At 43.9% G+C, this 27028-nt stretch overlaps 1 protein-coding gene across 2 annotated transcripts in view; it reads left to right on the forward strand.

Annotated features, from left to right (window-relative positions):
- The first annotated feature begins 3483 nt into the window (after positions 1-3483).
- The window catches only part of PRPF18 (pre-mRNA processing factor 18), a 28855-nt gene continuing 5310 nt past the window's right edge, over positions 3484-27028 (forward strand). Inside the window, exons 1-7 of one of the 2 annotated variants that reach the window (XM_085851632.1) lie at positions 3484-3634; positions 14738-14815; positions 14930-15046; positions 21229-21342; positions 21785-21931; positions 22464-22532; positions 22838-22978. In XM_085851632.1, the coding sequence (XP_085707758.1) occupies positions 3560-3634; positions 14738-14815; positions 14930-15046; positions 21229-21342; positions 21785-21931; positions 22464-22532; positions 22838-22978 (741 nt within the window). In that variant the 5' untranslated portion in view covers positions 3484-3559. Of the gene's footprint in view, positions 3635-10380; positions 10521-14737; positions 14816-14929; positions 15047-21228; positions 21343-21784; positions 21932-22463; positions 22533-22837; positions 22979-27028 lie in introns of those variants that run through there. The other variant, XM_085851633.1, reaches the window with a different exon arrangement.

Consider the following 27028-nt stretch of genomic DNA (forward strand, 5'->3'; position numbering starts at 1 on the left):
ATACACCTCTGGTAGCCTGTACATGTTACTGTGGTTTAGCCTGGAAAGTAACTGCTGAAATCTATCTGTCCGGGTTCTTCCCGACATCTTTGTTCCTTTCAGACTTTTCTAAATTTTATTTTTTTTCACAATTCTCTTTATTCATTCTAATTCTTGCTTTTTGGTTCGCGGGCACCAGCAGTGACCACTATTTTCGTTGTCTGTCTGTGATTCTCTCCAGAGCATAGGTCCGTGACATTTGATGCGATCTTGATGAAACTTGGACATAAGCTAGATATCATGGTCAAGTTGTGTCTTTTTGTATGAGGGGCGTCCCACGCCCCTTGTGGGTGGAGTCACGCCCACATGAACTTTTTATATATTTTTATTCTCGATTCTTTTTCTCGCAATTTCATTTCTTAGAAGCTGTGCGTAATGTCCATAAGTACAACATATAAAAAAATCCGATTTGATTTGGTCAATTTTGACGGAAGAGATAGGTTTTTAGATCCTCGTGGAGGATCTCTAAGTCTTACTCACATTGTTGTTCTTGTGGACTTTTTTGTTTCACAGCCTACAGTTTTCATCAAAACTTCCTGAAACTTGGCATATATATGTAAAAATACCCTGCGCAGACAATAACCATCTCCGATTTTGAAAATTCCTACTAGAAAAAAAGTTATGACATCAAAATATCTCCGCTAATGGCAATCACCTAAAAAATTATATCCGAAACTAGGCAAGCTTTAAGAATTCCGTTTGCGGGAATCGAACAGGGCATTAGCAGAGATGAATTACTGCACATATGATACATCACTATAACGTCATCAATTTTTATGACGTCATTCCTATTTTTTGACTTTTTGCTTCGCAACCCAGAGTTTTCATCGGATCTTCGTGAAACTTGCCATGTAATATGCAGAAAGCCCACGCGCAGGCAGTAAACCATCTCCGATTTTGGAAATTCTTCCTAAAAAAAAAAGTTGACGTCATAATAGCGAACGCAGTGAGTTTCATACTTAACGTGTGCACATGAGAGAATAGGAAACAACAACAATACCCCTGGCAATTTGGAATCCGTGTCGTCGGCTATGACCCTTTTGCTTCCGATTTTTTTTATTTTTTATTTATTTTTTTTTTTAAACGCTGTGCGGTCTATAAACACGATTGGGTTTTATTACCTTCGCATTCTGCGAAAGGTTATGTATTGGTCGCTGTCTTTATTTATTTATTTATTTATTTATTTATTTGTGAATATGTGTGTGTGTTTGTTTGTTATTCGCATAACTCAAAGTATTAAACCAAATCGCTTGAAATTTGGTGGGATGATGGGTTATTATCCAAGGAACATTTGATTCGATTTTGGGAGCGATCGGGTCAAAGGTCAAGGTCACGGAAAGGTCAAATTCGTATTTTTACCATAGCGCGGTCAATTTTGATCTAATTGGCATGCAACCGATGCCAAAATGTTCAGAATTCATTGCCCAATCTTGTGATGGGCGACATGACACAATTATGTCATTACCCTTGTTAGCGGTTGGGGGTCAAAGGTCAGTGGGGTCACGACCTTTCAAAATATGCGGTTTTTGTCATAACACGGTCAAATCAAAACCGATTTGCATGAAACCAACACCAAAATGTTCACTGTTCTGTTCCCTCCACTCTCATGCCAAGAACAAAAAAGTAGCGGAGGCGAAGGTATGCGCTCTACTGAGTGCCCATTCTAGTTTCTATCTTGTGAATATTACTTAACGTGTGCACATGAGAGAATAGGAAACAACAACAACAACAACACAATACCCTGGCAATTTGGAATCCGTGTCGTTGGCTATGACCCTTTTGCTTCCGTTTTTTTTGCTTCTGGTTTTTTTTGTTTCCGGTTTTTGTCATGGGGAATGATGCATGCCGGGAGATAAACGCATCGTCGGAGACATGAAAGACCCAAATAATATCAGACATGGTGTATATTTCCTCCACTGATTTGAATAAAGATATCTCCCACATCGTCAAAAAATAATTTTTAATCGTGATTTACGTTATTTGATCGCTGATCCCGAATCCAGGCCGAAGTAACCGGAAATTGCGTAAACAGTTGTGAACAAGTTATAGGTAAAGTCAGAAGCGAATGTAAGAAGAATACTACGTTCGCTTCTAGTATTTATTTTTTCAGATGAGATCCTGTTCTCGGCGGTGTAGTTGTTGTGAAGGTAATGTTCAGGTAATATTTATTTTTTCATAGCAAAAAGACTGTTTAATTTGATATATGTAAGAAGAATTCTACGTTCGCTTCTGGGCTTTGCCTATTCCATATTATCACCGCTAATGGAAATCACCTCCACCATTATCTCCGAAACTAGGCAAGCTGTTTTAATTTTGTTTGCGGGAATCAAGCCGGGCATTACCACAGATAATTTATCACAAACCTGATACATCACAATGACGTCATATTCGTTTTTATGACGTCATCATTGAGGACGAGGATCTTAGCTCATTTGAGCTTGTTGCGGTTGGGCTTCCTCAATAATCCCCGCGAACCATCGTTGCCTCCCGGCTTGTTATTATTCTTTTGAATCTGTTTTCCTCTCTATTCCTCTTGGTCAGATTTTTTTTATTATTATTATTATTATTATTATTATTATTATTATTATTATTATTATTATTATTATTATTATTATTTTTAAACCTCAACGTGGCTGGCAAACCGTTAACCGATGACGTCATCTTATATATATATTTTTTTTTTGCACCATGGGTAGTCGATCATAACGTGACACCAATCAAATCAATAGAATTTGCGGTTTCGAAGAAGATTTTTTGAAGTTTTTGGTTAAATCCAAGCTAGTTGCCATGGTGAACCCATTCGCCCCAACACTCCTGTGACGTTTCAACTTAACCAGAGCAGCGGAAAGAATAATAACAATGAAAATAGCGATAACAATAGGAGACCAGGTATTTGTATGCTTGGTCACCTAAAAATTCTGGTTTGCGGATCCGGATCCGGATCTTTACCGAAATCAAACACACCCTCAGTCCCACACCCTGTGCACCAAGTTTCGTCTCAATCCGTCCATAACTGAGATATCGTGCTCACAAACAGATAAGGCTGAAAAGATAACTTCGGTCCGGAAGTTACAACGAGCGCTGTAAAGGTATATTATCTTGAGCGGTGTATTTTTTCCGTCATTATTTCAGCACGAGTACTGTTGACGTAAACTGAAAAATTACATGTAGCATCGGATTAAATATTTTTTACTTAACGAATTAATTGTGTATACAACAAATATGAAAACACGTTTCTGAATAAACCAATCCGGTGGAACAATTTTGTGCAGAGGCGGTGTATACGGCGTCTGATGTAGTCGTGTGTTTACGAGACAGTGTGCAGTTTAATCAGATTATATATTTCGGTTCTTTCTCACACAAATGCTTCTAAACTTGATGTTTTGTTGTTTTTTTTCCCTTCGAAAAGCCGAGTGACGTACTTTCCGTTTGAAACGACCCGTGAAATAGCGTGTGGTTGGCGGCTAAGTTTCGTGACGTCACTTCCGGTGACAACGTGACGTGTTTCCCTGACGTGCGGATGAGCGGGATGGAGACCTTACGGGCCGAAATCGCCAGGAAGAGGAAACTGTTGGAGGAGAAAAACCTCGTTGGGGTTCGTATTGTTGTCTATGATTTCATGTAAACTGGTACCGTGCAGACTCGATACGTTTACGAGACTCCACGCTGTGCTGGACTCTGATTCGAACTCGGAACCGCGCCACTCGTAACTTCAAGGATACACGAGAAACTTTGGCGGACGAGGAGAAGCCGTTTGGCCTCGCATTCCAGTCACTCTCTTTTAATACCCGTATTAATTAAATGTATCAGTTAATCGACTTCGCTTCTCTCACAAACATCACAATCGCCCTTCCAGCCAATTGTACGAAACCAAATTAATTTCTAATTTTTTGGATTATATCTTTAAAATGGACTCGTTCGTGCCTTGAATATTCTCGATCGGCAGTCCACGTCACTTCCTGTTTCCATTTGTCTTCGATTTGGACAATGGTTTCGAAGTGTGACGTCGCGTCGCCATGACAACGCGCAGCCTGGTTCTAGACTAGTGTAGAATAGTGTGGCCGTTGTAGCTTTGTGAAGATAGTACAGCGTTTTGTTCCACATTGTAATCACCAATGGGATTGTCTTACTTGCGGCTTCTTCGTTTTTCTGAAGGAAGCTAGAGTGTACGAGGTGCAGTGGAACACGAGAAGCAAGCGGGCCAGCATCAACTCCGCTTCATTGTGCGACCAGAAGCACATTCCTGCCACCCCTAGCGTGCGAGGCATGATATACGAAAACCCAATCACGTGACACAGCATACTCCTCCCCTCATAAAATGACAAGTCAAATGAAAGGACAATCATAACATGACCACCTGAAACCCATCAACACTCATAATCCTCCAAGTACCGCGGCCGCACCCTGACCCGCCTCGGACGGGCAGCGCCGCCAGACAGTCCAGGCTCAGACGCCTCCCGGCTCGGTCGAGGTGACACCCTCGCCGGACTCGCGCCATCCGCAATAACAACCGCTCCCGGCCGACCAGCCTGCCCGACGTCCCCGGGTAGGACAGCATCAGGCAAAGATCGGCACATCCGGCCCTGGCGATACAACGTCAGGTGCCGGCGACATTACAGGTGGGGGTCCCACATCGTTCGGCCCGGGGAGGTGTGGGGGGGTGACGCTGAACAGCAATCATGCATTTGGTCCACATGCCGCTTCCACACATCCCCACCATCAGTCCGCACCATGCAATTCACCGGCCCCAGTACCACAGAGACCACAGCTGGCACCCATTTGGAACCGTGGAAATAATCGCGCACCATTACCCGCTGTCCCACACCGAAGCTGCGCAGCCGCCTCGAACGCGACACCGCCCACTCCCCGACCCTCCAGGTCGCAGCAAATCCAGTCTGGATCGCAATGCCCATCCATAGAGACGAATGGCAGGCGAATCACCCGTGACAGGAAGAATTGCGTTCCTGTAATGGAGCAAAAAGACATCGACCACCGTCTGCACAGGTGCAACCCCCCCCCCCCCCTGCGCAAAGCCCATTTCAGCATCTTAACAAACGACTCAGCTTGCCCATTCGTTTCAGGATGATACGGTGGTGACCTTAGATGTCAAATACCATTTTGGCACATAAACTCATCAAATACACCCGCGATGAACTGCGGACCATTATCAGAGACCAGGATCTCCGGTAACCCTTTATTAGCAAAGATCGTCCGCAGTTTCTCAACTGTAATGTTTGCTGATGTATGCTGCATTACTACAACCTCCGGCCATTTAGAGAATGCATCGATCACAATCAAAAACATTCTGCCATTAGCCGGCCCCGCAAAATCTACATGGACCCTCTGCCAGGCTCTGTCTGGCACAGGCCATAGTCCCGAAGCTCGACGCGGGTTATCAGCATCTGTTTGGCACGGGGCACAACGCTTAGCATGTTAGCATGCTTCTCAGTGCTTCGGAACTGAATATCATAATCGTAAGCACCAAGAAACAGACACCACCACTGTATTCGCACGGCCGCTACCACCGGCACCCCGCGTTCGGGTCTCAGGATGATTTGAAGCGGTTTGTGATCCGTCTGCAAAGTGAAATGCCGCCCCAGCAGGTATTGATGAAACCTCCGCACACCCCAGACGAGGCTGAGAGCCTCGCACTCGATCTGGGCATATCCCCGCTCTGCTGCGGACAGGGTCCGGGATGCAAAACAAACAAGGCCGCTCGGAACCATCGTCCATCCTGTGGGAGAGCACTGCCCCGATGCCATATGCAGAGCTGTCGCATGCCAATAGGAGCGGACGCGCAGGCACGTAGTGCACGAGGACCGTATCGTCTGTGAGCAGCCGCTTGACGCGGTCGAACGACGCCTGGTGTGCAGGCCCCCAAGCCCAGCGCTCGTCCTTCCTGAGCAACCGTGTTAACAGCGCAAGTTGTGAGCTGAGCCCTCGCACAAACCTTTGGTAATACTGGGCCATACCAATGAACGAGTGCAGCTGCGTCTTGTCGCGAGGCGGTGGCATGTGTTGAATCGCTTCCACCTTCCGAGGACCTTTCAACAGCCCCTCCGGCGTGATGATGTGCCCAAGGTATTCCAAGCGCTGCTTGAAGAACGCGCACTTGTCCCTGTTCAAGCGCAGGCCGCACGCTTCGAGCTTTGTCAGCACTTGGGCAATGTTCGCAAGATGCTCCTCCGCCGTTTTCCCCGCAATGAGCACATCGTCCAGGTAGGTCTGAGCGGGCAGGCCAATGCAAACCTGATCCATGGCTTTTTGCCACAAAGCTGGGGCCGAAGCAATCCCAAAACAGAGTCAGGTATATCGATAGAGTCCTTGACACGTGTTGATTGTCAAAAGCTCGCTACTCCCGGGATCCATCGGCAGGTGAAAATATGCATCACGCAGGTCTAGCTTCGTGAAGTATGGACTCCCCGCCAATCGTGCATATATTTCATCGATTGACGGCAGTGGATATTGCTCCACGCTGAGCCCCGGGTTAACCGTGGATTTGAAGTCCCCGCACAATCGGACGTCTCCATTCTGTTTCAGCACCGTAACAACCAGGGGTGGCCCAATCTGAGCACGACACCCGTTCCATCACTCCACAGGCCTCTAGCCTATCCAGTTCACCCTTGACCTTGTCCCGCAGTGCATACGGTACCGGACGTGGTTTACAAAACCGAGGAACCACCCCCTCCTTCAGGAAGAGTTTTGCCTCCATGCCCTTGAGTTTCCCAAGGTCGTCACCAAACAAACCTTGATGTCTTTGAAGAATCTTCTCCAACTGATCCTCCCATCGGCTCGGCACGGGTTGCACAAGGTGAACTGCGGCCCAGTCTAGCCTGATGCGGGCCAGCCAATCTCGGCCGAGGAGAGACGGTCCCCTCCCCCGCATGACGTACACCCGAAGCGTGGCGACCTGGCCTTGGTACCGCACAGACACGTCTGCCATCCCGACTGGCGTTATCTTCTCGCGGGTGTACGTGAACAGCGTGAGGTTGGACCTGATAAGCTTCAGGCCGTTGAGTCTACACGCGGTCTGTTCGCCGATGATCGACACAGCCGCTCCCGTATCGATCTGGAACGTGATCGGCATTTTGTTCACTTCGACTTCCACCGTCACCGGGCGCGCCACCACCGGGCCAATTGAAAACAGGCCCATAAACGGCCGCCGGTTCCGCCCCGGGTCGCCTCGCACATCGCCGTCCATGACCTTAACGGTGGCCGGCACCCCATGGCACACACGCTTCAGATGACCCACCTTGTGACAATTCAAACACACGGTGCCTTTACACGGGCACGCACGGCGCAGGTGTCGACCTCCGCGGGCCCAATTCGCCGCACGTGCGGCCGCGCGGCGACGTCCGACCCGCATCGAAGGTCGAGCGTGCGTCCCGGGGTGCTCGCGACCCCGCGTGGCCGGTTATGGCTCGAACATCCCCGCGAGTCTGCTCGACCGCTGTAGCCGTGCTGACTGCCGAGTCGAATGTAATGGCTTCACCCTTCAGCCGTAGAACCGCTGAAACCATCTTCGCATCTTGTAAACCAGCAATAAAACGATCTCTGAGCCGCGCTGGACGCTCCCCCGCCGTGAACTTGCAGGCCACGGAAGAATGCTTAATCCGCGCCACGAAATCAGCGATGCGTTCCTCTGCCCCTTTCGAGAGGCGATCAAACTGGTATCGAGCGAGCTGTAATGACTTCTCCGGCGCCATGTGTGCTTTCATCTTCTGCACAATGTCCCGAAACGACAGCCCGTCATCCCGGGGCTTGTCCGGCGCCACCAAATCACGCAGTAGCCGATAATGCTCCGCCGAAAGCGAAGCGAGCAAAATCGACTTCTGTTTGTTCTCGTCGACCACATCATTCGCGTGGAAATAGCATCCCAATTGTTCTGAAAACAACCCAAAGTCGTCTCCGACGAAAACGGGCACACGTCCGTTTTCAACCATCCTCGTCAGCCAACTAGAGTGTACGAGGTGCAGTGGAACACGAGAAGCAAGCGTGCCAGCATCAACTCCGCTTTATTGCGCGACCAGAAGCACATTCCTGCCACTAGCGGGCGAGGCATGATATACGAAAACCCAGTCACGTGACACAGCACAGAAGCGAGTGTTAAGCGACGGTGGAGTGAACAAATAAGGTGATTTATTGCTTTTGTTTCATCAAAATAAAATTTTAAATCGGTGTGAAAAGTTGCCGTTGCAGAAGTTACGTACTCACCCTCCCATCCCATGCACTAGGCCAAGGTAATATTGTTGTGGTGCCGGGGTCGACGGCGATGAACGACCGCAAGGTGGAGCAGTAGGGTCGTCTCCCGCCGAGCTCCCTGGAATTGAGGTCGTGACTCTCCGGATAACTCCGAGGGCCACGGGTCCCTTAATGGACCGGGGTCGCCAATAATTTGGCCGTGCGGGGTAGGGTCTATTGTCTACTCCAATGGACCTAAATACCCACGCGGTCTAGCTACCGGAGAACCCATCCTCGGCAGGATTTGGCCAAACCGGGCCATTTATCGAGCCCGATCGCAATGTAACCAAGCGGAGATTATCAAAACCTGCCGGTCCGAATGAACAATTACAGCAACAACGGCCTCCCTAATTCTCAATAAGCACCGTGCTAAGATAATGAAAGAAAGCATAGGCAACAAGCTGGTACGTTTAACAATTGGGGTTTATTTTAATGGGGAGGGGTGCACAAGGAGCAGAGTTAAACCGACTAAATGAAATGCAATCAATGTACAAGCAAACACTTAACGATTTCTACTTACAGGACTGGGCCCACGGACACACACACACACACACACACACACACACACACACACACACACACACACACACACACACACACACACACACACACACACACACACACACACACACACACACACACACTTAAGCTGGGGGGTCAGAGTCCGGCTGTGCACCTGTCCTCCTCGTGCGGTTTGGTCGGTCTTGTTCAGTGGGATTCGAACCCACAACTTTGACGCAGCACCAAGCATCTGGGGCGAGGGATATGCGACGGACGCCAGCCAGCACAAAGGCGGACGAGATGAGAGGAACCCTTGCGCTGCGAGGACGACCAGAAAACCAGACCAGACGAATGAATCACCAACCGGCCAGGCGAGAGCGGACCAGCACAGACAGAACGTGCCGAACACTCTCCCTCCTCCTCGTGCGCGAGGGCCAGAGGAACCGCCTCTGACATCACCTCATCCAGCATTGGACAAGGGGGGGGCGTGTCGATATCTCCGCCCCCCCCCGAAGAGGCTTGCCCCTCCGAAGAGGCCCACTCCTCGAAGAGGCTGTGCAATAGTATATGGCGTTCTGGCTTCCCATTGGCTGGCGAGCGTCGCCCGATGCTCGCTCCTCGCTGAATGGACAAGAGGGACTCCAGGCCCTTTTTGGAGCGAAAACCAGAGCGCCAGTGACCGATGAAATCCCACCTACGCACGTGTTCGGTACGCCAGCGCGCGAAGAATGAGAATAGTGCCGAAAGCAGAGGGGGGGCTGTTGCCATCGACTCCTTTGGAGGGTTGTTGAGGGATTTAAGATGTAAAATGACCTGACTATAAAATATCCTGCAGCACGCACATGAAATTCCCATTAAACACAGGGAGGAATCTAACTATACACATACTTATTGAAATAACTAAGCTTAGGGACTGCTGTCTTTGTGCAAATGGCTTCCAAATCCGTAACAATATCTCTGGCCGCTCTACATTAAAATAAAATATAGTGTTTCTTTAGTTCCATTCCTTACCAGCTGGGCGTACACACAGACAACCAAGCTCTAGCTTCGGTGTCTGGAGCTGCCATTTTCATAAAGGCAAAGAATGAGGGCCAGAAGTCATTCAGAAGATTGTTGACCAGCTTTTTATGCCTCTGCTGATAGTCGCCAGGAGGCATGATGTTATCGAGCTGTGGATCTATGGATAGGTTTTCGTTACTGCGATAGCTTAAAGGTCCACAGAATCAGAAATCAATGTTTGGTTTAATAAATAAATATGGCTTCACTTAACAATTAATTGTTGTTTTTATTCTTGAGTAAATATCTTGAAAGAAATATTTTAATGTTTTTGTTTTTTTTAATCTTTATTTTTTTGTTCTCATACGCTCGATCGGCCCTGCTAGCAAAAAATGGCTGTGATTTCTTCATGTATTGTATCACATGGCCAGCCACGTCATCTCAAGGATACTTTTGCTGCGGGACTTGTTGATGTGCAGTGTACACTGTACGTGTGCTCTGAACTCTGAAAAAGTACTGAGAATGCCATCTTGATGCATTGCTGCTAGTTGTGACAATACATCTAAAGATGGTGTGAGTATGCATGTTTCCCCAAAAGATACAGCTGGAAGGAAAATTATGGACAGCCAAAGTAAAACTGACCAGAGAAAAGTGGCGTGACCCAACTGCTTCAAGCGCCGTTTGCAGCGCCAATTTTGAAGATGATTCGTGCGACACCGGCCTGTATTCCCAGTTTGAGATAAGTAAGTTGAAATTATTAAAAGCTGACACGATCCCCACGAAGATTAGAGATCATTCTAATCGAATGGAGAATAAGAAAATGGACAGAACAGCTGTGGAAAAGGGGCCATTCAAAAAGTACGCAACACTTGGTTGGGGTTGGGGTGTAGGTCCAAGCATTACGGAGTGTTACAGGGTGGAGAGTAGGGGATCTTTCCAGTGCCCTTAATTAATGCTAATTAATTAATCGACGACCACTTTGTTCCATGTACCACCCTTTATTTAATGATACACGTATTCAGTACAGTAATGATATTGGCATCAATGCATATTTATGCATGTACGTACAGTACGGTTGCCCCAGCAGTTGTACAGTTATATTCAATCCAAGTTAATTAACCGGTTGTACATCACTCACTCACTTACTCACTGCATGCACATTGTGAGAATAGTCCTATCCATTCTGGTAATAATCATCTATACGTCTAATATTACACTGTACATCTGAACACGAGAATTTTTTTTTTAACTGATTCTTCACCATTGAGATGAGGTCAAAAACGACATGTTGTGGACGGTTTAGGACAAAACTAGGGAGATCAGTAGGTGACAAGAACAAGCTGATTTGATTTTGGAGCTCCGAATCCAGATCCGAGCTATCAATGGGATACAAAACGTAAACTGTTCAGCTTGGCGGAGGTATGCATTCTACCAAGTGCCGTTCTCGTTACGACAAGAATTACAGAGAAGTGTTGCATCAAAATACCACCAAACTCCACATTTATCATGTTCTCGCTCTGATTTATCAGTTACTACTTTACCAGTTATTATTGCCAAGTATTTCTTCAACAACATCACAATTGCTGTGTACTCCAGGTACTTCATGCACGATTTGTCGACAATTTCCACCTCATGTTCATACATGTATGGTCTTGACAGCACCTTCTACATCATTATTTTGACTATCGTCATAATCTGAGGATTCTTCATCAAATTCACTTTCTGATGAGAATTAAGCAAGTCGTGCCTCCATTTCCCTTTGCGTGGTGAGAGAATCGTTTTGCCGATTACGTCACACACATGATGCAATGACCATAGCGGTTTTCTGGAAGTTTTAGCGGTGGTACCCACCAGGTTGGATTTTTATTTTATTTTTTCAAAATATTTTAAACTTTAATACCTCAAAATTATTGGAATTAAAAACAATGTTCAGTTCTTTTTTTATTACTTAAAAATCAATACCACATTAAAAACTATTTTTTAACCTCCGCCATCGAAGATGGTTGGAGGTTACTGTTTTCACCCCTGTCTGTTTGTTTGTGAACAGTATTATGGAAAAAAACTCCTGGACGGATTTCGACGAAACTTGGTGGGGGGATTAGGTATGGTCCAAAGATCATGCCATTAGATTTTGGACTTGGTCCAAAAAAAACAACAAAATTTTGCAACTTTTTTCAAAAAAAATTCGATTTTATTTGAAAAATATTTGAATTTTTTTTGCATTTCTGCATGTTTTAAATGATTTCCAACCCCCAAAAAAAATTTGTTGGAGAAAAAAAAAACCCATTTTGCAACTTTTTTTTCAAAAAAATTTCGATTTTCTTTTTTTGGCATTTCTACATGCGCGTCCATCTCGTTTAGTTTATTCAATCGTGGTTCAGTAGAGTCTGATCCGTTTTGACCTACAATGAATAGGATATCAGGTTCACTTAAGTGACCCAGCAGTATTGGTGGTGGAGGTTTTGCACTCTACTGAGTGCTCCCCCTCTAGTTTCATTCTGTGGACCTTTAGGAATGTCTGAAGGGATCTAAGTCAAACTTGGTACAAGTATGTATAATGATGCAAAGATAAACTGATTAGATTATGATGTCAAAGGTCCCGTCAGGTAAAAATTCTGTTATCGCATCAACTTGTGAACCAAATTTTCACCAAACCAGGTACAGATATATGTTATGCAAAGATGAACTGATTAGATCTCGGCATCAAGAAGTAAAAGGTAAGAGGTCATGTCAGGTAAGAAGGTGATACTTGAGAACAGCTGAAGGGATTAAAATCAAACTTGGTACAAGTATGCATAATGATGTAATAATGTTAATGGAGGCATATCCGTCGATGTTGCAACGTCGATTTATGTTTAGTTTCTGATCTTTCGTTACTTTTGAGCACTCAAGTAAAACAATCTACTTTATGGTCTTTGCTTGCAAATGTTGATGAAAGAATTAATTCTTCTGATATTATGGATTCCAAAAAGGATGAGCACAGCTGCATAACTGCTCTTGTGTGCACCACAAGGGCATTCACATTCAGATGATCTGATCTGATCTTCTCATCAATGTACACCTCGGAAGGAAAGCAAGCAAACAAAGAAAAGAAAAAAAGAGGAAACATTGCAATGTAATCTACTTGTCATATGACCAGACTTGGTGGCATAATGATTAGAGTGTCCACTCTGAGTCTGGGAGGTCGGTGGTTATAAACCCCAGCCGAGTCGTACCAAAGATTAAAAAAAAATTCTACGTGTGGCTCCCTTGCTTGACACTCGGCATTTAAAAGCATAGAGAATAGACAGACAATGCTGAGAAGACGATGACAAACCACCCAGTGCCAATAAACTGCTTGGGCAGCACCAATGCTCTGTAAAGTATGGTTCATCAAATCAAATCGATGTACTTGTCAGCAGGTGTTTTTTTTCAATTGCAATCAATTTCATTATCCTACTATAACTATCATTTGATGCACACAAAAACATCATAAGAGACGTGCTCACATTCAATTCACAGTTCACTTCACTGACATTTCTGGTTGAATGAACTTGGTCAAAATAAGTTAAGATATGGCCCTTTTGTTAATTAATGTACATGTAGATATGCACAGTGAAAATTACATGGGCACAACTTCAATATGGCCATAGATACTACAATAAGGTGAAAGATCAAATTAAATAATTTACCTTTATTATTTATTTGTTTGTTTGTATATGCTTCAAAAACTAAAAAATGACTGGTGAAGTTGGGAGGGTGTGGGGCTGAGGGGAAGGTGCTGGGCTGGGGGAATGGGATGGGGGGGGGGAATTTTGGCCGGGAGTGTGGAAGCCGTGAGTGTACAAAGGGGGGCGGGGTCAGGAGGGTGCGAAGCGGAACAAGTCAGGAGAGCACGGGGGGGGGGGGTGGGGGTTAAAAGCCAAGAGGGGGTGGGATGAGAGGGAAGTATATTGGGGGTAGGGGGGTGTACTGAAATGGATGGGTTTGTCACAATGAATGTATGTGAAGGGGAATTGATTGTCATGTGCACACAACCTTTGCAAAATGAACTTCTCAGTATTCCCAAACTGGACATATGGTGACAGACTTCATGGGTGGGGTGGTAATAATGTTTTCCATTGAAGGCACAGAGGAAATGGAGCTGTGGGTATGACAAGAGGGTGGATAAACCAAGCATTTAGGAATGAAAAGGTTTTGGGAAATAAGCCTTTGGTAAAGGAGCAAGGAGAGGGTATTTCTAAGAAGGTAGTTCTATGGAGGAAGAGATTTCTATGAAGAAGAATCATGCATTGGTTGTTCCTGACAGAGTAGTTCAGGGAGTGAGGCATTTTTTAATGTTATGAAGAGCTTTTAAAGGAAGAAACTCTTTTTTTTTCAGTTGAGGTTCCATTTCAGGATATTGAAAAGGACAAGTTGTAAAGAATGAAGGTGGAATTGTGCAGGCAGATCGAGTTTGGTTGTTTTTGTTGTTGTCATCATCCTTTTTGGAGTGAAGAAGTGTTTTTTGTTTGTATATTTTTTTAAGAGTGGAGGGGAAATGGATTAAGATGAGTGATCAGAAAAAACAATACTTGGGAGCAAAGGAGCAAAAACGAAGCACACGTAGTCAAAAAACAGAGGCAGAAGTGGCAAGCCGACTCGCCCAGCCCAAGACGAGTAGGCAGGACTTTACCAGGGACACAAATTTGACAATTCAACACATCTAAGTATGGTTTGGCATGGGAAAATCGAATGAAAACACGACCATCGGTACAGTATTGAAAATAAGATGGTAAAACACACGTATCTGATCCGGGAAACTTAGCTTTGTTGAGCTAACTTATCCGGGAAACTCGTGAACCAGCAACACATGTGGAGCAACCTGAAACCAGGAACCTATACGCTCGATATTTTATCATTCCAAAATTGTCAGTTGTGGCTTATCTGACTTGCTTGTGTGCTCTCCATTTTGTTTTTCATCATATTTTTCTCCATGCAGAGTTCGAAGAAGTTTTTCAGTAGAGCGGAATTAATGCAGAAGGAGGAAGAGGAGTACTGGCAAAAATGTGTGTGCAAGGTCTGTAATGGTTGACATGTGTTAAGCATTGGCACATAACTTGCCATGTCCGTCAGTCTTAAGTGGTCAATTCATATTTAAGTGCTCCGCTATTTATATTTCTACCTTTCACAGGAGAATAAAAACGAGTTTGTCGAAGAGGTGGCTGAGGTGAGGCCAAGCAAGAGCAATGGAGGCGACCTGGACTTGGACATGTCTACAGAAAAGCCTGTTACGCTGTCTCGGCAAGAGGTGCTAATGATTTCAACGTAAAAATCAACTTGGTGCTTTGATGTATAGTTAAAAAGACTTATTTATATACAGTGCCTATAGAAAGTGTCCACCCCTTTCAAAATTTTCACCTTTTCTTGCCTTATAACCTGGAATTAAATTGTATTAAATCAGACTTTTTCCAACTTTATTTACACCTCATAACCAACAACTTCCAAGTGAAAAACAAATTTTACAAATTTCAGAAAAGTAATAAAAAATACAAAATTAGAATATCTTGGTTGGATAAATGTCCACCCCCATTATAATAGCGATTGTAAATTAGCTCAGGTGCAACCATTCACCTTCAAAATCACACACCAAGTTAATTGGCCTCCACCTGTGTTGAATTGTAGTGATTCTGATTATTTCAGAATAAAATCAGCTGTTCCTGGAGGTTTTCTCTGCTGGGTAGTGCATTTCACAGGATTGACTCAAACATGAACACCAAGGAGCTTTCGAAAGATCTCTGGGATAAAGTTGTGGAAAGTCACAGATCAGGGGATGGGCATAAAAATATTTCAAAGGCCTTGAATATCCCTTGGAGCACAGTCAAGACAATTATTAAGAAGTGGAAAGCGTATGGTGCACCAAGACCCTGCCTAGATGGGGCCGTCCCTCCAAACTGGATGACCAAGGGTCATTCCATGCCAACTCACCTAAATTTCAAAAACCTCCCCAGGTCACCTCCTCAGATTTTGTTGGAAAAATTCTTAAATGTAGATCTATATGGCTCTACCCACCATGCAAAATATTAGCTTTCAATTCCTCATAGTTTAAAAAATATCTATCTCTGGAGACCTTTGAAATTTGGTCCTAAAAATGCCAAATGTGAAAAACGCATTTTTTTTCAACTTCAGGGGCTTATAATTTTATAATGGACTCCTCTAGAAAGTTAATATTGCAAATATTTACGAATTGGCATCCAAATTTTTCAATTATAGCATCAGGTAGCCTCTGGGATGCATATTTACCTTCACAAACTTTGTTGCGAAGGTTATGTTTTGATCGCTGTGTATTTATTTATTTATTTGTGAATATGTGTGTTTGTTTGTTTGTTATTCACATAACTCCAAAAGTATTGAACTGAATCGCAGCAAATTTAGTGGGATGATTGGTTATTATCCGAGGACCATTTGATTAGATTTTGGGAGCGATCGGGTCAAAGGTCAAGGTCATGAAAAGGTCAAAATCGTCTTTTTACCAGAGCGCGGTCAATTTGTATCCAATTTGCATACAACTAATGCCAAAATGTTCAGAATTCAATCAATGTCACAATGTGATATGTGACATGACACAATGACGTAATAACCCTTATAGCGGTTGGGAGTCAAAGGTCAGGGGGGGTCACGACATTGCAAAATGTGCGGTTTTATTCATAACACGGTCAATTCTTATCCAATTTGCATGAAACCAACACCAAAATGTTGACTGTTCTGTTCCCCACACTCTAATACCAATTACAAAATTAAGAGTACAAAGGTCAAGGTCAAGGTCATGAAAAGGTCACAATCGTCATTTTGCCATAGTGCGGTCGATTTTTATCCAATTTGCATGAAACAAACACCAAAATGTTGACTGTTCTGTTCCCCACACTGTAATACCAATTACAAAATTAAGAGTACAAAGGTCAAGGTCGAGGTCATGAAAAGGTCAAAATCGTCATTTTGCCATAGTGCGGTCGATTTTTATCCAATTTGCATGAAACCAACACCAAAATGTTGACTGTTCTGTTCCCCACACTGTAATACCAATTACAAAATTAAGAGTACAAAGGTCAAGGTCGAGGTCATGAAAAGGTCAAAATCGTCATTTTGCCATAGTGCGGTCGAATTTTTTTTTTTTTTTTTTTTTTTTATCCAATTTGCATGCAACCAACGCCAAAATGTTGTGAATTCAATGCCCAATCTTGTGATATACGATATGACACAATGACGTCATTGCCTTTGTTAGCGGTTTGGGTCAAAGGTCGGGGGGGGGTCAACGACCTTTATTATCATAACGCGGTCAATTCTTATACAATTTGCATGTAAGTAGATTGAAAATGTTTAGAATTCAATTCCCTATCCTGTGATGTGTAATATTTGACAGTGACTTTATTGGTGAGTCTAAAGCATGGGGGGGGGGGTGTCACTGAACTTATTTCTTATAATGTGACCAGTTGTCATCGGATTGACTTGACACGGACACCCAAAAAGGTCAGGGAGTTCATACAGAAATTGTACAATGTACGTGAATCAGTGTCAAACAGCAGGAAATTTAATGTTTTTAAGCCATCATAACACATATGAGATGGCAGATGTGGTATGGGATTAAATACCCTCACAATCAACGGTTTCTGGGGTGGGGGCAAAATGTAGCGTTGGCGAAGGTATGCGCTCTACTGATTGCCTGTTCTAGTTCTCACGCTACAGGAAGCTAAAAATGGCTTTTTGGCCAAAACGAGCTAAAATATGGTGAAACTATAGTAGCCCTCCTGAAAATATGGAACAACTTAGAATTTTTTCCTCATAACACAGTGATTATAGGGTAATTATCTATCCATAGATGCATTTTTGTTGGGATAATACAGTTAGGTGATGAATTATAAAAGTTTTACCATAAGCCCTTGCCTCCGAGGGCTCTAAAATGGACCAATTTTGTCCCCTGGTTTGACCATGTGGCTCGGGGTTTAGGATCTTCATTTTTTTTTTCTAAAGATTGCCTCATATAAGATGTGTCTACTGACTGAATAATTTTATCTAACGCCCATGGCTTCATATTAAAATAAATTTTTATTTACATGCACGTTTTTTTTTTAATAATTATTCACGTTTTTCATATTCCTGAGCTTATAAATCTGAAACTGAACACTCCAGCAAAGTGATACTGCAGATATTTATAAAATGGCATGTGAAATTTAAGGATATGTTATCAGAATGCCTGATAAATGCATATGCTTCTATCTGTAGGAAGTTGAAAATGCCACTTTGACCAAAAATGGTGAATATGCAGGGGGCATTAACAAAGGTTATGTAACAACCTAGATTATTCTTCTCATAAATTAATAATTATAAGTACATTTTTTATTCAAAAATAAATTCTTGTAATAATAATCCAAACATTTGCTTGGGTTTTAATTTAAAAAACATGTCTTACAGTTCTCTATTTGAAGTCATTAGTTATGACATACACCACTAGATGGAGTAATGGTCTGTCACAACACTAGGGGCAGCACAGTCAACCTGTCTGTCTGTTTGTCTGTTTGGAGAACAAAGGAGAGGAGGAAACAAAGGAAATGAATGCAGAAAAACCTGGGCCCAGTGGCACAAGTTTGACAAGTAGATGCACTGTTGGAACCAAATTAGACCAGGAGTGTCACAAGACCTATTATACAAGGAAGGTTGGGCTAAAACAAGTTGCTGCTTTGGAGAAGAAGTCACAAGAATTGATTTCATGGAGATCAGGAATTACTTAAAAATTACTAATATTCATTGTCTCTCTATATCTGTAAATAAAAAGCTGCTACTAAACTAATCAAATTTATTCTAATTTATAATTTGCAATCACTTATGAAAGTAATCATTAGCGTGTATCTATGAATAAATAACAGCCTTATCACTAATCTACTATATAAATGGCAGTTCTTCTGTCTGTCTGTCTGTCTGTTTGTTTGTAACCAATAAGCTCCAAGACCAGTGAACCAATCTTGATGAAACTTTACACACATATAGACCTAACATTCCGCTCCAGGATGCGCTAAGTGGCTTTCCATAAAAATGAAAAAGATATATATTAAAAAAAAAAAAATTCCATTAAAAAAAAAGGCTTTCGAATAGTGCGCCGGCGTATTAATGGTAATATAACAAAAGGCTTCATGGTTAAAAATGCTAGGGTTTTTTGAAATACAAAATGTTCGTATTCGTTGACTTTTTAAACATACACATTCTCCTCCTGTTATTTGAATTCTCGAACTGCACGCGCACGGCAACAGCTAACTGCTGATAGATCTGCTCATGAAAGAGCCAGGCAAGCGGAGTCAGCTGCAGAGAGAGTCGTCTTACTGCTGATATATCTGCTCATAAACGAGCCAGGCAAGCAGAGTTGGCTGCAGAGAGAGCGTCGTCTTACTGCTGATATATCTGCTCATGAACGAGCCAGGCAAGCAGAGTCAGCTGCAGAGAGAGAGAGACACAGACAGACAGACAGACAGACAGACAGACAGACAGACAGACAGACAGACAGACGTCTTACTGCTGATATATCTGCTCATGAACGAGCCAGGCAAGCAGAGTCGGCTGCAGAGAGAGAGCGTCGCCTAACTGCAAATAGAGCGTCACACCGACGGGCGAGAGAAGCACAAAACTCACGTTCCAGCTTTCTCGGTCCGGGTTTTGGCAGGACATCAAGGACAGTTGCCACTGCTGCTAGAAACATTGAGTGGCTCAAGGCCGCCTTCAACTATGACCTCTCTGAGGATTACGGCAGCATAAAGCCTTCCTTCCATAAATCTGAGGAATAAAAGAAGCCTTCCTGATTTCCTCCATACAACTAATGCCTCAGTCTAACTAGTGTGAGGAAAAATAGGGCAAATTTCCGGGTATTTCAGCTAGTGTCTAATAAGAAGCATAATTTAGCCTCATGCGCACCCCTGCAAGTTCACCTTGTTTTGTACCAAGTGGGCCGAATTGCCATATTTGGCTTCCTAAAACTAGGAGTGTGTGCTTTCTAGAGACATTCTGATGCCACAATCTGAAATTTTGTATACCAGTTTATAAAATTCTGTGGTAACTCTTTCCTGGAGAGGTCAATTTAAGATTTATAAACTTATGAATATGAAAAAAGTGAATAATTATTTTTAAAAACGTGCATGTAAATAAAAATTTATTTTACTATGAAGCCATGGGTGTTAAGATAAAATTATTCGGTCAGTAGACACATCTTATATGAGGCAATCTTTAGAAAAAAAAAAGGAAGATCCTAAACCCCGAGCCACATGGTCAAACCAGGGGACAAAATTGGTCCATTTTAGAGCCCTCGGAGGCAAGGGCTTATGGTAAAACTTTTATAATTCATCACCTAACTGTATTATCCCAGCAAAAATGTATTGATGGATAGATAATGACCCTATAATCACTGTGTTATGAGTAAAAAATTCGAAGTTGTTCCATATTTTCAGGAGGGCTCCTATAGTTTCACCTTATTTTTGCTCGTTTTGGCCAAAAAGCCATTTTTAGCTTCCTATAGAGTGAGAAATATGCATCCCAGAAGCTATCTGATGCCATAATTGAAAAATTTGGATGCCAATTAGTAAATATTTGCAATAGTAGTTTTCTGGAGGAGTCCATTATAAAATTATATGCCACTGAAGATGGAAAAAAATGCGTTTTGCACATTTGGCATTTTTAGGGCCAAATTTCAAAGGTCTCCAGAGATAGAAATTTTTTAAACTATGAGGAATTGAAAGCTAATCTTTTGCATGGTGGGTAGAGCCATATAGATTTACATTTAAGAATTTTCCAGCAAAATCTGAGGAGGTGACCTGGGGACCCTTAGGTGAGTTGGCACGGAAAGACCCCCAAGCAAGGAGGAGACTGATAAGAGTGGCCACCAAGAGGCCAATGGCAGCTTTGAAAGAGCTACAGGCCTTTATGGCAAAGATTGGTCAACGTGTGCATGTGACAACAACATCCCACGCACTTCACAAGTCTGGTCTGTGGGGTGGGGGGGGGGGGGAGACTTATTCAACGAAGATATTCTAGTTTTGTATTTTTAATTGATTTTCTGCAATTTGTAGAATTTGTTTTTCACTTGGAAGTTGTGGGTTATGATGTGTAAATAAGTGGAAAAAGTCTGATTTAATGTCAGACTCTAAGGCAACAAAAGGTGAAAATTTTGAAAGGGGGTGTAGACTTTCCATAGGTAATGTATAAATGACGTTTATGCTACAGTAATATTGGGTGCCATTTGCTTTTCAGGCTAATGGGGTCCACCATTTCCTTAGTGGCATAATATGGGTGGCCATTTGCTTGGCGGGATAATGTGTGTCATCGTTTGCTTGTAGCAGACTGTGGAACGGGGACTGCCATTTGCCTGGCGGTGCAGTGGGTGCTGCCGCTTGTCTGTATTACAGTAATTCGTATATTCGTTTCGGTATCTTTACATACAGGTTTTTCTGTGCACAGGTAGTACGGCGCCTACGGGAGCGAGGGGAGCCAATTCGCCTCTTTGCTGAGACGGACTTTGATGCATTCCATCGTTTGCGCAAGATAGAAATACTCGCACCAGAAGTGAACAAGGTGTGAACGAACAGGTTATTCGTGTCGGCATTTAATTGTTTATTTTAATGGGAATCATTTGAATCCTTCGCTGCTTCGGTTTCTCTTTGGGGAGAGGGGCTTGGCCATCATTGATATAAACTGCTTTCACAATGACAAGTATCATTGCATTGCAATGTCAATGACCCTCATTGTATTTGACTTTCCATTTGCAAATGCAGGATGTGGCTGAAGATGTGGACATGTCCCCTGTGTGAAATGGCTTTTGTTTTGATGAATTGGGAGGATTTTTTTTTTTCCTCCATGGTCATGCGATGACTCATTCGCGGTCCCTGCCTTCTGAGGAACAGCAGTTTAATGACCTGCAGATGTCGAATAGAGGATGTGGATGAAACGGTACATGTACAACATTCTGGTGAGGGTGTTGCAGAACGTTTTTGGTGATCACAGCTGCTTATCTCAGGGCTTCCGCAATGATCTGAAGGCGGCAATGGACAAGCTGGATCAGCAGCATCTGCAGGACCTTGGGACCGGCCAAGAAAAGGGTGAAATCGAGGCCCAGAATGACCTGCGTATTCCAGAAGAACTTTCTACCATTGAGGAGCTGAGGGTGAGTTCTCTGAACCTCGCGTGCGTGCTTGACGGACTAACATGCCCACTCGAAGTTGCAAACCTAGACACTATATCAAAATATCACTGAACATCTCTGTTTGCTCATTCATGCATCTCGAGAGGACAACCTGTTTCATTATATGGAATGGAGATTGTTATTATCTGTTGCTGACTTTCCTCTGGTACGAATAAGGTTGGCTGCTTTGGCTCAAGAAGCAGAAGGTAGGATTTTAAAATTTGGCCAAAGTATCAACATGCAGGTATCACCTGTTTTTTTTGGTTTTTTTCAATGGTAGCTTTGGGTCTTTATTGTCTCGAGAGAAATGCTAGCATATAGGACACCCAGTTTAATGCTGTTTCTAAAAGATATTGTTCTGTAATAGTTTTTGCATATATAATACATAGTTATCTTCCTTTCCTTTTGATAGGTTTGTCATCCTTGCAGTAATTTTTTTGAATTAAATGCAATACAAGTTCAGTTACAATGTGGGTATAATATGACATGGATTGTTATCTTGTTGTGTATCCAGGAAACAGGGAAGACACTAGCCACAGGAGCTGATCACTGTGACATGGACGTTGTACACAAGGTTCTCAAGGTGCTGTTCTAGCAGTTAGCATCTGTCTGCTCAGGACTAACACTGACAATCTATATTTAAACTATCACATCCTCAGATTTGGTGTGATTTTGGCCATCAGTCAGTCTGGCCAATTGACAAAGAGAGATGTGTGGACATGCACACATCATTAAAGCCATGAGCTTAACAACCTCACTGTCCACTCCAGATGCTCACCAGCTCTACATACCCGCTTGCATGACCTCCCTTTTACTTTCTTTTTTTTCCCCCTACAAATTAATCCGTTATGTTGATGCCACCACCCTCCCACCCAATCTTGTCTGTAGTTCCTGCTTGGCATCTGGGCTAAGGAGCTCAACTCTCGGCCAGAAGCCGTGAAGCGAAGTGTGCAAGGGAAGTTGGCTGCCGCCACTCACACACAGACTGAGGAGTACCTAAATCCGCTGATGCACAAACTCAGGAAAAAGGTGTGTACGCATGCACATATACGTTTCCGTTTGCAGACATATGTGCTCATGAAGGGGTGTATAACTCTTAATCTAATAGCTAACGTACGTGTCTTCAATAAATTTGTTACAGGTATTTTCCTGGGTTTGGGTTCCTCAGTATGGAATGATTTTTGTGCTATGTGTTGTGTTGTGTATAAGTAGTGTAATTTATAATGTCTGTTATAGATGGTGTCACAAGAGGTGCAGTGATATTGCAGGAAATTTTGTAACAAAAGCTGGGAATTTCATACGTAAAAGATGTGGTGATCAATCGTTTCAAGAAAAAGACGAACGGCACTCGATAGAGCACATCCCTCCGCCAGGCTGAACAGTTTATGTTTTGTATCCCACCTATATGTTGGATCTGCATCTGGACCGAAAGCCAAAATCGAATCAGTTCATGCTTGTCATCTACCCAACTCATCCACCAAGTTTTGGCATAATCCGTTCATAACTTTCTGAGATATCGTGCTCTCTCTCAATGGTTAAGACTCGCTTAAAAAATTGACAACTTGTCGAATCCGGATCCAGATCTTCACCGAAATTGAATCGATTCTTCCTTGTCACACACACAACCTGCCCACCAAGTTTTGTCAGAATCGGTCTGTAACTTTTTGAAACATCACGCTGTATATCGTTTTTGGTCCTTTCTTAATGGTGAAGAAACACTTAAAAAATTCTCGCATCCGGATGTTCACCAAAATCGAATTGGTTCGTCCTTCTCACACACCCAACTTGTCCACTAAATTTCATCCACAACATTTTGAGATATGCTCACAGATAGACAGGGGTGAAAACATAACCAGGTGACGGAGGTAATCAATGAAAAAAACAAGAAATTCTATTTTTTTTGTACACCTTGTCGAGGCTCGTGTGATTGCTAACACACAACGCACAGCAAGGTGGGCATGAGACGAGACAAGAGGGGCGGGAGTGGGAAGGACACAACAGTGGGGAACAGAGACATTAGGAGATCTGTAGAAGGGAGAGGGATGGGGCAGGGAACATGGGGAATACAAGATGGACATTACAGGGATTTTCAGGAAGGAAAGCAGGGAATTTGAAGGAGGTGGGCTTGGGTGGATTATCGGGGGTAGAAAAGATCAAGGATTTGGATGGGGGATGATAAGAGGTGGTGGTGAACAGCTGTTTTGAATGCCTGGAGGGAAGAATGGGATTGACGAGAGTGAGGAAGTTTATTCCAAAGGCGGGAAAAAAGAGGAATGAAAGAGTGAAGGTGAGCAGTGATTCGTGATTTTGGTAGTTTTACCAGAAGGGGGTTGTTGGCGGACCTTGAGCGCCCTGCGGAAATGTGGTGGGGACAAATCGCAGAGAGAGCAGGGGGGGGGGCGAGGCTGAAGAGGAGACCACCGACCAGCCTGCGGTGAGAGAGTGAGAGGCCCAAAGGCTCAGCTTAATTGCGGGAGATGCCAATGATCCGAAATGTCTTGGTTTCCACAGCGTGAAGCGAAGAAAGGTGGGAGGCAGGAGCACCAGCCCAGAGGGGAGAGCAGTACTCCATCAGGCTGCAGACGAAAGCTTTGTAAGTGGTCAGGAGCTCAGGTGGGCCAAGGAAGGACTTTGCACGACGGAGGATTCCCAGTCGGCGACTGGCTTTGGAGGCGAGGTTTGAAATGTGGCTTTCCCAGGAAAGGTCATGGCAGATAGTGAGACCCAGAAGCTTGAAAGAAAGGACTTCTTCCAGAGGATTGTTGAGAAAGTGGATGGGCGGGGGGGGGGGGTTCTAAATGGTCCTTTCGGAGAGACATAGTGAGAGTGTAAGATTTGTCTGGATTGAAAGACATGTTCCACGTGTTGGACCAGTTTGTGATTTTATCCAGATCTGCAGTGAGCGAAGAAGCTGCTGCTTGCCGGTCTGAGGGATGACCGATGGTACGGCAGAGGGTGGAGTCATCAGCAAAGAGATAAAGAGGATTTTCCATAGAGTCGGAGAGATCATTGATGAAAACCAGAAAAAGAACAGGGCCTTGAACGCTACCTTGAGGAACTCCAGCCTGGACATGAAGAGGGGATGAAAGAACTCCATTTAGGGTCACACGTTGACTGCGACAGGAGAGGAAGTCTGCGAGCCATGAGTGGAGATGGCCTTGGATACCATAGGAAGAGAGTTTGGTGAGCAGGGCAGGGTGCCAGACCGTGTCAAAAGCACGTGATATGTCCAGGGATATGGCTCTGATATCATGTCTGGCATTGAGTACCTCCATCCATTATTGGGAGAGCAGAAGCAACATATCCAGGGTAGAGTGACCTGGTCTGAAACCAAATTGATGATCAGAAATCAAGCCATTGGAGAAGAGGAAGGATTTAATGTCTGAAGCGATGATGGATTCCATAACCTTGCTGATGATTGGGAGAAGGCTGATCCTGAACTCAGAATTTAACTTAGAAACAGTAAAAAGTTACTGTTACTTTGGAGACATGATGGAGGCATCAGGAGGAATAGAGTTGTCTGTTAGGTCAATAATGAAGTCAGCCTGAAATAAGTGGAGGCAACGAGATGGGATCATGAAACGCAGAAACATTCCATTATCTGTGAAAGATAACGGGTTAAAAAAAGCCTGTGATCAGACTGGTATTGATGCATGGAAGCAAATTGTGGGCACTGCGAATCAGAGGCATAAAAAGAATGGAAAGAATAGAGCTGAGAATGATGCGATGGATGAATGGATTGTCTCTGAAAGAAACAATTCCAAGCCCAGCAATCAGGAAGAGATTGAAAACCAATCCAAGTGAAGAAGAACTTCTGAAGAGAAGACTTGGTTGGTATGGCCATGTGCAGCTAAGGTCAAAAGATGAAGCTGTAAAGAAAGCAATAGAGCTTGTGGTAGAAGAAAAAAAGCCTAGAAGACTTCCTGGAAAAAAAAAAGTGCATCAAAAGGGTCAAGGGATATGGAATATTTAGTTGTGCACGAAACCGATCGCCTTCATTGCATCCATCAAGAATTGTGTTAAATCGCATCTCTGACCAAAAACTTTTAAAAACCACAGTTTGCCATGAATGTTCGCTTTCCATCAACCATTCTTTTTTTCCAACTTCAGTGCCAACTCACACTCTCACCCCTCACTATCACTCTCAAAGCAACCATCCCACTCTTCTCCCTCCAAGCCTCCCTCTCACCTCTCTCAAAAATTCCCCCCTCACCTTTCTCCCACCTTTCATCCCCCTCACTCATCCTTCTCAAAGTTGCCCCCCTCTCATCCACCAAGCTGCCTCCCACGACTGCCCTCTCACCTCCATCTCTTCACGCCACCTCCTCAAATCCTCAACTGCGTTCTTCCTTGTCTCTTGTACCCCCTCTCCCCCAGCACCACAGAGCCTTTTCTCCTCCTCATTCAGCCCTCTCCCTCGCTATTCTGCAATACCCCACACTCTTTCAGCAACCCTCCTTACCTCCCCCCCTCGTCCCTTGTCATACCCTCCCCCTCCCCCTCCACCTCCTGTACCCAAAGCCTCCTCCCCTACCTCTTCATGAAAAGTGTGGACCTCAAATATCCGGGGCCTTCGCTCAAACCTTTCAGATCTTTCCATACAGGTTGCCACTGACAAACCAGACATTATCTGCCTAACAGAAACTTTCCTCTCCCAAGACGTGTCTGACTCCCAAGTATCTCTCCCCGGTTACTCCCTCTTACGGTATGACAGACCTGAGCTTCGTTCTGGTGGAGGTGTTGCTCTCTTCATCAAAGACTCTATTCCTCACTCTCCATGCACTGCTCTCACTCCCCCACACCCCCAGGAATACCTCTGGCTACGACTTCCCTCCACTCCCACCTCATGTTTATATGTGTACTGTACCGTCCACCGAACAGTGATGACTCCATCTACACCTCACTATCCGAAAACATGGACCATCTTCTATCTTCTCATCCAAACTCTCTCTTCCTCTTATGTGGTGACTTCAATTGTCATCACGCCAGTTGGGTAGGTGTGGGTACCTCTCTCACCTGCCATGGCACCTCTGCAAAAGCTTTCTGCGACTCATTGGGACTGACTCAATCGGTCAACTT

Source organism: Eptatretus burgeri, chromosome 13, assembly GCF_056783735.1.
Source record: "Eptatretus burgeri isolate ZD-2024b chromosome 13, Ebu_testis_v1, whole genome shotgun sequence".
NCBI lineage: Eukaryota > Metazoa > Chordata > Myxini > Myxiniformes > Myxinidae > Eptatretus > Eptatretus burgeri.